Source organism: Saccostrea cucullata, unplaced genomic scaffold, assembly GCF_032062105.1.
Source record: "Saccostrea cucullata isolate Sc308-1 unplaced genomic scaffold, CSIRO_AGI_Scuc_v1 ctg13538, whole genome shotgun sequence".
Lineage (NCBI taxonomy): Eukaryota > Metazoa > Mollusca > Bivalvia > Ostreida > Ostreidae > Saccostrea > Saccostrea cuccullata.
In genome coordinates, this window is record NW_026919412.1 from 1 (window position 1) to 12732 (window position 12732).

The window sequence follows — 12732 nt, forward strand, 5'->3', positions numbered from 1 at the left end:
GCCAAAGTTTGCAGATCATTGGAAAACATATATGCATCATGTTTATGGATCGTAGGGGCATTTTTTCCCCATTTTGTTCCGAAAACAAACAGTGAATCCTTCGTATTACTCAAATGTTAAGCAATCTTAGTCTTAGCTAATTTTAAATATCCCGGTACTAACAATTATTGAAGGAAAATAATTTCTTAAATCTTAAAAAATTCCGTCTGAGTTCATGACATGTAAATTATATGAAAGCCAGGTAAATAGGCCTAATTTTAAAGCAAGAACAATCTCATAAATTTCATTTTTTATTTAGGTACTCAAACGAGATCTCATTAACGCCATTCGGAAGAAGCTACCTGAACTTTCCTGTCAAATGGATAAAATCCTATTCCATCAAGAAAACGCACCGGCACATACGGCATTAAATACTCAAATAGAAATTGATCTATTGGGATTCGAACAGCTACCCCCCCCCCCCCCCACACACACAGTCCGGATCTCGCTCCTATGGACTTTGCTGTCTTCCCTAGAATCAAATCCCAGTTGCGCGGCATCAAATTTAGTGATCTTACCCAGCAGGCATTTCAACGTTGATTCAACGTTGAATCAACGTTGCACTTCAACGTTGAATCAACGTTGAATTTTGGTTGCATAAAAGTTGAGGCAACGTTGAGACATGACGTTGTTTCAACGTCAATTTTCAACGTTGAATAAACGTTGAAAATGCGTTGAAATTTTGGTTGATTTATGTTTGATTTTTGGTTGCAAATGAAAGTTGATGCAACGTTGAAGCTTCGACGTTGTTTCAACGTCAAATATCAACATTGAATAAAAGTGAACATTGGTTGTAATTAGGTTGAGATTTGGTTGAAATTTTTTGGTTGTGCAAACGTTGATATTTGGTTGAAATCACGTTGAATTAATATTACATTTTGCTTTATAAACAAATAGGCTACATTTCAAATTCTAATAATTTTTTGTATTCAAGTTGTGTTATATTTATGTTTGTTATAATCCAGTATTATGATTGTGAGAGAATTTATTTTAGTCTGTATTTTAAAGACAAACACGAATTCTGATTCAATCACTGAATCTCAAAAATCACTGCTTGACAAAATTTATATTCCTAGTGAAAAAGAGGGTCACGGTAATTACACCCAGGTTCTTCAAAGTTAGCGTCTGTCGTACACTACTAAGTTCCATAACGTGGCGGATCCATTGATTTTAATCACGCATATAGTTAATCCCACAAATGAAAGAAACGAACAGGAGAATCCATCCACTAAAGCAAAAGCCTATTAATAAAAGAAATAAAGATGTTAAAGTCATTTGTGCGATACAATGTACGTAACACGTTATTTCAAACGATAAAAATAAATATATATGAATGTTTTAAAAGAATCAGACGATGGAATATATTCCGGTACTTTGATTTAATTAACATGATTAAAAGAATTATAGTTAACTTCATTTTAAAATTTAGTATCCTTATAAATAAGTATTACTAAAGAAAATGTTATAGACATACACAGACTCGGTGTACTTACAAAATGTTGCATTCCTTTGTATAATTTTCATGGGCGAAGAATCTGATGCAATCAAAGCTGACTATACAATCAATTCCCTGCACCACTGGTTTATTGAACCTTATAACAAACTACAATTAATTAAATTGTTTAATATATTAGTATACTTATATTTAATAACCAGTGAATGTCAACAAAACACATAAAAGATAATACACGAACCAAGGATGTGCATTTCACTCATATTTCAAATATTCTTATAAAACAAGAATTAAATGATATACAGATACTAAAAAAAACTTAAGGCTGGAATATCAACTTCTGCTCAGTAAGTATTATTTCCTTTTCATGAATTTAAGAAATTAATTGTGTATATAGCTTGAAAACACATTGAATATGAACAGCAAGGAGACGCGCACTTCTTGTCCATCAGTTGAATTCAAATTTTGACCTAGATAAGCTGCAAACAGCTATACTCTGCCCAGCAAGAAAATTGCATAACAAGGTTCTGAAACTGACCAACTAAGCGAGAGGCACTCCTTATCTCGTATCTTGAAGGTTTTTAGGGGAGTGGATCTCAAGTAATGCTACTTGACCGGGGTTAATTGTCAGTGTGAAAATTGTTATGTTTTTATTTGAATTTTTTTATATTTTGTGAAAAGAAAGATTATTGAATTAATACACACAACAAAAGCACAATCTAATTAGATAAGACTTCTTAGATTCGCTCTGTATAGCAATCTGCGCAACAGTATACGGCACGGATCTACAAATGTATACGAGTCTAATTTTAAGAACATTAATTCGGAATAAATAATTATTTTTATTAATTCTACAGTAACATGGAGTTGCAGTGAAATGTTGGATAAAGATGTCATTATTCATTAAAAGCTTATATTTAACATATTTTTTAAAACAATGTTAAATATGTAAAAAAAAAAAAAAAAAAAAGCTAAAAAAAAACTGCATTCACAATTTATTAAAAAAAAAACCTTTTTTGAAACATAATTATAATGAAGTGTTAAACCGAATGTAGATGCCATACTTCATATAAAATCATATTTAAAATTTTATAATGTTACTAGCTGTTGGCACAACTCTTTTGAGTAAATCAATTCATAATGCATGTGTTTCATTTGTTATGTATAATTATATATATAATATTTTCTAACAATGCATACAGCTGTGTGTATATTGCGAAAAATCGCATGGATTATGAGTTAAAGACACCTTTATATTTTGACCATAAAAACTAAAATGCTGCTCAATACTCATTACCTGTTGTTTCAACGTTAAATTTTCCTAACTTTCCTAAAGTTAAAAATATGTTGCTTCTTCCACGTTGTTTCAACGTTGAAATCAACAAACAGTCAATTTGTATTTTTTAACCTTGTTTCAACTCTACAATATCAAAAAATATACTCAACGTTGAAAACATGTTGAACCTTCAACGCTGTTTCAACGTTGAAATATCAACAAACATCAAACGTTGAGAATTTGTTGCAGCTTCAACCGTTGAGAATTTGTTGCAGCTTCAACGTTGAATATCGACGAGCATTCAACGTTAAAAATGTGTGCAGCTTCAACGTTATTTCAACGTTGAAATATCAACGAACATCAAACGTGGAGAATATGTTGCAGCTTCAACGTTGTTTCAACGTTGAAATATCGGCGAACATTCAACGTTGAAAATATGTTGCAGCTTCAACGGTGTTTCAACGTTGAAATATCAACGAACATTCAACGTTGAAAATATGTTGCAGCTTCAACGTTGTTTCAACGTTGAAATATCGACGAACATTCAACGTTGAAAATATGTTGCAGCTTCAACGTTGATTCAACGTTGAAAAAAGGTTGAGGATTCAACGTTGAAACCTCAACGTTGTTTCAACGTTAAAATATAGTTGATCAACGTTGCAACCTATATTCCACCTTCTTTCAACGTTGAAACAACGTTGCGTGCCTGCTGGGTAGTGAACTAAAACGAGCCACATTGAATGCTGTTAAATCACTAAAATGACTGGAGCAGAACTGATTATGATAAATTGGTTGCTCGGCATGAGAAGTGCATCCTCCTAGATGGCGTTTAATTTGAGATGGAGTAATTGTGCTTAAATCAAACATTAACGTGATGTAACGTCAAATTGACGTCGAAAAACCCTTGCGAATTGCTCCGAATCATTAAACATTGGTAGATTCATTTTCTCCCCATGAATTTTCTACAAAGCTACTGAACAGAAAATTTGCATATTTGTTGTGTATGTTCTTGATTAAATTTTGGCAAATTTTCATAACTTGATCTTTTTCTTTTATGGAGTTAAAAGAAATGTCACTTTAATTTCCGAACAACCCTCGTATATATCAGATGCGGTTTACTTATGTTAACATGCGAGAAATACGGTAGACATGCAGATATTTATGTCAACATGCAAGTTAGTATTATGTAGATATGCCACCTTATTTATGTCAACATGCAAGTTAATTATGTTAACATGTGAGACAATTATGTATACATGCAAGATATTTATGTTCACATGCAAGATAATTATGTTCACATGCTACTTATTTATGTTAACATGCAAGATATTTATTTCAACGTGCGACTTAGTTATGTCAACATGCGACATATTTTTACATATAAGATATTTATGTCAACATGCAAGATAATAAGTTGCATTTTGCATGTTAACATAGTTAAATATAGTACCAAAGCAAAAACCTTAGAACTGTCATTTACTATAGTGAAAGCATTGGAACTTTGATTTACTTGAGTAAAAACTTTGTAAATTTGATCTACTATAGTTAAAACTCTGGAAATTTGACTTCTTATGGTGAAAACTTTGGAACTTTGATTCACTATAGTGAAAACTTTGGAACTTTGATTTACTTAGTGAAAACTTTGAAACTTTGATTAAATACGATAAAACCCTTGTAAATCTGTTTTTTATACTCATTCTTTACATTCTATGATTTTCAAGGTTACAATTCGTAAAAGCTTTATAGAACTTTTTAACGAACCAGACCATTGCTCAAAAAGAATAATGTACAAAAATGTAAAGATTGCGCCGATAACTAATAAATTTTTTACTTAAATCTATTTAATTTTAATGTTGTACAGATGTAGCGTAAGTTTTATTAATGGAGAGAAAAAAAAATAACAAAAATTAAAATGGGGTCATTCGGAATCAAAATATCTGCTTCATCAATTGCAACTTCAGTCAACACGATTTTTTTTTTATTTTAAAAATGTAAGTATTGCATTTGAATTAACTACATTGTATGTTTAAATTAAGATGTACAACAAAAAGCTACCAAAACAAACCAAATATACACCTCTATAAACTGCTATATAATAAGAATGATGAATAATAAAAATACAGAAAAATAAAAAATTATTGTACTGTAATTGTACATGTAAGTAAATGCATGTTTGTAATCTTGAAGTTTCTGTATATTGATACATGTATGTTATAGGTATTTTATGATAATTAAATGTATGTCACTTTGAATTATTACTTGGATTTATAAGGCTCACATGTAAATATACATGTATATATATATATATATATATATATATATATATATATAATATATATATATATATATATATATATTCATACACATAAGGACTTAAGGAAGGTGGAGTGCGGTGGTTTTTATGTGTATTCAATTATATGGTATTTAATAACAGTGTATTTATATATGTGCAATATTTTCTTCATATTTCCCGCTATTTGTCATTACTTGTTGTTTAGAGTTATTCCCCTCTGTGTTATAACCCGTCCGTGTTAGGTGCGCCCGGGTCTATAGTACCCGGCTTGGAATTATTATTATTATATCATTATGTTCATTCGTGAATCAAGATATGTCTACATTTTATTATTATTACTGGTCAAATGTATTTTGGGGAATGTGGCTAAATTTTGTAATGGGAATTATCGCATTCTTTGATTTTGTATAACGTTTCATATCTTTAAAGTTTGTTTTATTGGCTGTAAATATTGCAACAGAATACAGAATCTAATTCTTTAATCAATGAAATTCTTGTTATTCTTTTATCCTTCTGAACTCTGGATCTATGTACGGGACTAACCCCTAGACAGTCCCGTTACAGATAAATTTCATTTTTATAAACTTCTTAGAACTAATTTTCAGAAAATAAAAAAACCATTTCTTGTATAATAATATATTTTATTCAAAAATTAAAATCATTGGTATGTTATTAAGGAATAATTTTTTTTTTAATTTCATAATGTGATCAATGAACACAACCACAGAAAGAAAAATGTCCTATATTGTACATAAATACTCAATACTTCTTCATCCACGAAAGCAAATCTCTATGAATCCATATTTTTTCGTTCCTCAATCCACGAAAATATGTGATTTTAAAGTAATATATTTCTGGATTTTGTCACTGAAATATCAGTGAACATTTTCCGTAAATTTAAATCAGCTTACAATTCTTACAAGATTTTATTTTAAGATATTTACATTTGCAAATGTTTTCCTTTGTATAACACTACTGAAAGCAATGCGTCTCTATAACTGTTTAAATACAGGTACGGGGTCAAGAGGTCATAAATGTGCGATAGATAAACGTTCGACTCGTATCTTCTCTGTGACGTCATAAAGGGTCGACGCGCGTTCAGTGGATTACATACATGCCGTTGGGTTTGAAAAATAACGCATTTCACACGTTAAAAGTCACAATCAGGCAAAACCAAAGTATGAATAAGTCGCAGAATGAAATATCATAATAAGGTATCATTTTTCTGAAACATTTCTATCGGGCTATAAATACGGGTTGGTACGAGATTAAATTTATCATAAAGCCCTTCGGGCTTTATTAATTTAATCTCTAGACCAACCCGTATTTATGTCCCGATAGATGTTTAAAAATGATACCTTATTTCTTTATATCATAGCATGATTTGATGGGTCTTTATTCATAAAATTTGATTTTCAATTAAATCGACTAAGCAAAGTTTAACGTGGGTGAAATGCGTTATTTTACAATACAATCAAATGGATATCCTGTTCTTTTAATGAGCTCATAATACTTAGAATCATCAAATGCTTCTTTAATCAAATATGAAGTACCACTTTTTAAAAAAATGATTAATAATTCATAATCCATTTACACCGCATCGATAGCATTCGTGGAATTCTTATAAGATTTTAAAGCTTTTTTTTTAACTTATAGAGATACAATTCTTGAAAAAAATATTATCTTAAGAAAATTAATAGCATGATTTAATGGGTCTTTGTATTTCTTCAAGATAAATCGACTGAGCAAAGTGCTCCAATTCTCTTGGGTTAAGAAAAACTGCCACATTGTCTACACAATCAAATGGATATCCCGCTCGTTTAATGAACTCATAATACTCAGAATCATCAAATGCTCTTGCAATCAAATATGAAATACCGCTTTATTTTAGATGATTAATAATTCATAATCCATTTACAATCGAGTATAAAGCATTCGTAGAGTTCTAGTAAGGTTTCAAAGCTTTTTTTTTAACTCATAGAGACACATAAGAAGGGATGCTAATATATACATTATAAGATATAAAGCCTAAAAATAGTCGTATCGTATTGATATTAGGGATATAATACATACACTAGGGATATATACGGATTAAATTTTGTTTGCAATATTGCACTCAATTTATAACTGAAAGGAAGTTAGATAATTTCATGCCTTGAATCTTATGCACTCTCAAATGTTCAAATGCCCTATCCATCTGAAGTTGAGCTTTGTATGTCGCGGATACTGACTTAGATGATACAGGACACACCTCCCAGAGGAAAAACGTCATCCTTATAAATCATATGATTCTGTGTATATTATTACCAGACTTGGTGGCGGAATTACACAGCAGTGCTGATTTTAAGCTTTGCATAATCTTTAGTAGTAATGCTAGGATTCAGCACCTGTCTGATTCTCTGCTCTGTGTTGACTTGGACAAGGGCCACATTTTTCCAGTCTCATTATTTCGCGGACACTCATTTAGATGACGCAGTATTCTATGATTCTCTTCTGTCACTACACCATTGTGGCTCTCTCACGCTGTGTTTCGCTATGTGTGGTCAGAACTGTCACTGTCTTGGCTACAACTCCCTGACAAAGAGGTGTCATCTATATAAATCATGTGATTCTGTGACTATAACTGATAACGAGACTGGGTGGAGGTATTACAATTCAAAATTAGAAGGTAGGACATACCAAAAAATAAAAATAATATCTGTAGAGCATTAAAAGCAGATAAGAGAAACAAAAACAGATGTCTGTATTGATATGTGTGTTTTTATCCATATTGTTTGTAATAGATAAAAAGTATATTTCTAAAATGTTCAGAAATGTTGAACTTTTTACTATATTTAGAATTCTACCTTTCTGCAACAACCATTTTAGATCTTTACAAATTTTCTTCACTTCAAATCCAATCATTATAACCTCAAAATCTATGCGATCAAACATATTCTATTAACTTGTGCAAACAGGATTTATGTTGTTATTTTGGAGATCTTGCATACGTACGAAAGCCTATCCAGAATTTATATTGATGATATTGTTTATTTCAAAAGGGTACCTTGTCAAATTTGTAAAAAGAAATTTAACTTCATGTATTGTTTTTTGTTTTTTTTTTTAATGTTTATTTATTTACTTAATTTTCTGATGAGGTATAAATTCATTTTATTGGTTTTTTTTTTATTCTTTGGTATAAGAAACAAATATGCAGTTATTTGTTTTATCTTAAAATCCAATCATATAATGTGCATTCAATATTATCGTATCAAAAGTATTTACATTAAATTGGTTTCAATGTGTGCAATTCATTTTCTTTCTTTATACATGTAGATCTGTTGATTTATTTTATCTTTGAATACATTTTAATCTTCTTCACATTCAAAGATAAAAATAAAGCTAAAGAAAAAACTTCAGAAACTCAAAAATTTGATCTTTATAGGAGAGGGTTGGCTGTTGTATGAGATGCATTATTACTTACAAATCAAGAATAGGGTCACATGGCCAAATGCCAAGGTAAGAATAACATGTCAGTTATAATGTTTTCATGTATCCTGACATACATAAAAGCACGTGCCTCATAATTTGGACAATTATATCTTTTTTAATTATCATTTCCTATCAGTCTGTTGGCAATAAGGCCAAAAATAAAATTAGCTTTGTTTGGCGTTGCCGTTCGACTCGGGTAAATCGGTGCGGTCGGAAGAAATGTTTTCAAATTTTACGTATCATAATTTTTTTGGGTCATATTTATCAGGATTTGGGTGTCTGTACGTTTGAGTAATATACAAAATAAGGAAGAATCATGTAAATACTTAATTGATTGAACAGTTTTCTTTTATAAGCATCTATGTGATGTTGATATTGCATATCACAAATCCAAGGCATGGCTGTGGAAAGCGGTAATGTAAACTCGGTATAAGAGAAGTTGATGCCAAGACTCTCCGCGTATATGGGTGTCTTAAAATGGCAAAAATATACTGACGAATCGAATCAGTTATACCAGTTTCAAATAGAAACTTCAAGGAACAATGTCATGTCTGATTAACTGTCACTGATTTGCTGGATGAATCTAGCAGTCATGCTTAGATTCGTTCATATGAAAACGACTTGATGCCAATTCAATGTCGGCGACTTTTTATACCATGTATATAAAAGTTTTAAAACTAATAGGGTTTGAAAATAAATAACAACTGGGAATCAATTCAGACAGCAGTTGTTGTAAAACAATCAGAAACCCATGACGCTCGAATACTAACAACATTTCTGAATTTGAAAAAAAAAATTTCCCCTACCTACCGACCCAAACCTTTAAGACTGAGTCGGCAACGCCAAACCAACAATATTTTAATAATGGCCTAAATAAGAAAGAATTATTTCAGGATGACTGTGAAAGGCAAGGGGCCTACTTGGTTACCATAGACACGGAAGAAGAAAATAAATGGTTGACAGAAACGTTCCTGCCAGTCTCGGGTCCTGGTACAGTTTTTTCTTGATAAAAATATTATTGAATAATATTATTTACCATCAAGCATATAACATAAGATTCGATTGATTAGAAAACCGGATGTCCACTTTTGAAAGTCTTATAAAACAAAATTAATTAACTTTTCTTCGTTTTATTTAACAACTTTCAGGGGAATGCAGTACATGGTGGCATTGTTGTTCACATTGGATAGGTGCGAACGATATTGAACAGGAGGGGAAGTTTGTCTGGACAGGAAACAACCGTAACGTCACTTCCTACTCCAACTGGTACCCCAGTGAACCGGATAATGCTTGGGTAGGGGACTGTGTACAAATTTGCCATGGGGGCGTCTGGGGAGATTATAATTGTGACGGGGGGACGTTTTCATACATTTGTGAAAAAGATTAAAATATTACAAGTCGTGAAATCAACAAATATCGAATAAACCATTGAGAATGTTTACATAAATTTGTGAAAAAAGATTGAAAAAGTCGTGAAGTCAACAAATGTTGAATATACTATTGAGACATGTTTTCACACATTTGTGAAAAATATTACAAATGTTACAAGCCGTGTTACTAGTCATGAAGTCAAAAAGTATCGGATAATCCATTGAGGATTTTTTTTTATTCATTCAAGTAAAATTGATTGAAGATGTTACAAGGCTTGTAAATAGTCATGAATTCAACAAGTATCACATATACCATAAAGATCTATGCTCGTACATGTTGTGTGTAAATATTCAAAAATGATACATTTTCTTCAGATACAAAAAAACCCATCAATCTATCTGTAGACATATGGACCAAAAATTGTGAGATTGATTAAAAGATTGATTGTATGTTGTCAGCGTTATTCACTCTTATTTAGAACGTCTGATAAAGGAACAGTTGGTATCTGTATATTTTTATAGACACAAGTCAGTTTCGACCGAGGTAAGAAATTGATTCAGAAACAGAAATTTGTAGAAGGATATGGAGATAACGAACAGTATTCAATCTCAAAGTCCATAAAACAATACAAAATAAGAGCAGAGCAAACACGGACCCCCGAAACATCAGAGGTGGGATCAGGTGCCATGAAGGAGTGAGCATCCCCTGCTGACCGGTCTCCTTGTCATGAGCGGGAAATAACGGATAAAATATGTCGTCAATTCATTGTATAAATAATGGACTAGCAATTAGTATGAAAAACGTCAGACAGCATTTGCCGTAATGGTAAATTGTATTTGCTGACACGTCATTGTATCGACCATAGAACTTACGTGATGACTTTAAACGAGACTGCTGAAATTCTTGTTTCATCAACTTACTTGGTAATAATTTACCTCGTTTCTTGCGTATCGAATCAACTGAGATATATTCACTCCGTATGCAGGTGATGAAGGTATATTGCTGCATTTTTCATTATTAGTTATTAAGAAGTATTTAATTAGTATAACAGAATTTGCCCATGTCACAATGAATTACGCCAAGAACATATTACTCCGCATGACGTTATTTCTAAGATATGCTCAATCTAAAGCCATTTTTGAGGAAAAATTGTCGTGTTGTCCTACCTTAAATAAATCATAGGAATGAAGCTTATTTTAACCTATGTTATACGAAATAACATAACTTTGGACACTTTACGCTTTATAAACCGCGAAGGAATGAAGCTTATTTTAACCTATGTTATACGATATGACATAACTTGGGGCAGTGTATGCTTTTTCGAGGTGACGTAAGTCAGCCTCGGTAGTCAGCGTCTAGATTAATGGCGGACACCTCTAATCACTACCATTTACAAAATCATTTTGCTTTCCAGTGTAAAAAATGTTTCGCCAGATATGCTAATTCAGCGTAAAAGCTATCGCAATTCACTTTGAAAATGATGTAAGATTCATATGTGTACATTATGAAGTAAGCAAGTTTATAGAGCGTTTATAAAATATTAACTTTTAACCTTTCGATATAAAACATAGTCCACACCTCAAAAGGAATTTCATACTATTGTTTGGGTTCGTACAGAAGTTTACAACTATTTCTTATTTATCAAAATTTCGCTCCAATATCTTTAAAAAAACAGAAATGGTCTTTAGGAAAGAAAGCCACTGGTGTTGTATACATTCGCAAGTTAAACACTTCAAAGATGAGCCAGGGGACCAGGCTAGGGGGAAATCATCATCGAGGCTTACTTTTGAGGAACTGTGGGAAGGCAGAGCCTTCGCTGTCTGAAAATTATGCTAATTAGGCGATTTACTACTTGCCAAAAAATAGTTCATTATTTTTTTCTATTAACCACGCTTAAAACAGGCATATCTTTAAGCAATGTTACATTAAATAAAATAATAATGCCTAGTATGGGAAAAATAATATTTCTCAAGGAACAGTATCTGTGTATTTATAATTTTGATACTGAAGAGCGCACTATTTCTCTGTATCCATACGCGCCACGCTATCTTGTTTGTCAACACGGAGATGATCGTCGTCGAACATCGTGCCTGAAACAACTGATATATTCTGTCAACAAATCATTTCAAGGTAATTTTTCACAATCTAATGCGTTTATTTTACACATTCGTACCCAGGTATTGTTTTTAGTGCAGTAATTTATGTATAAATAACGTAAGTGTATGTAAACAACAAACCTATCGAAGGGGTCGAGCGCCATATTGACAGGTTGAAATAATGTAAACATGCAACAAGAAAATATGTGATGTATTTGTAAATGTTCAATATTAAATCTAGCGTCTTCAAGAGGAAAACGTATTTTGTGCAATTTGCCAATCAAGAATCTATTGTTTTCAAAGAAAACGTAAATTAACTCGAGAATATTGACATTTGAACGAGGTAATTCAAAACTGGAACTCGAGTCAGTAATATTTGGGAAAAAAATATTTTTGGATATTAATAAGATTTTATTGCTTTGACATATGAATAATCTCAAGAGTGTGCATTCTAGAGTTGATATATTTTAAAGAAATTATGCACTTACTGGTATTTGTTAATCTGTTGCTATAATTCAAGAGTAGAACTCTATTGATATTTGGAAAATATATTTTTGGATATTATTAATAAGATTCCATAGCTTTGATACATGACCTCAAGAGTTGACATTCAAGAGTTGATATATTTTTAGAAATTTATGAACAGGTATTTGTTAATCAGTAAATCTGTCACTATAATTCAAGAGTGGAACTCGATTGATTTTTGGAAATATCATTTTTGGATATTAAGATT

General features: G+C 31.5%; 1 protein-coding gene across 1 annotated transcript; it reads left to right on the forward strand.

Annotated features, from left to right (window-relative positions):
* Positions 1–7431: 7431 nt before the first annotated feature.
* On the forward strand, positions 7432–9826 carry LOC134230999 (uncharacterized; the record flags this gene model as incomplete). Its single annotated transcript, XM_062712872.1, has 4 exons — positions 7432–7729; positions 8486–8559; positions 9426–9522; positions 9723–9826. Coding segments are annotated over exons 1-4 (573 nt in total), but the record flags the coding sequence as incomplete, so codon positions are not given.
* Between the last annotated feature and the right edge of the window lie 2906 nt (positions 9827–12732).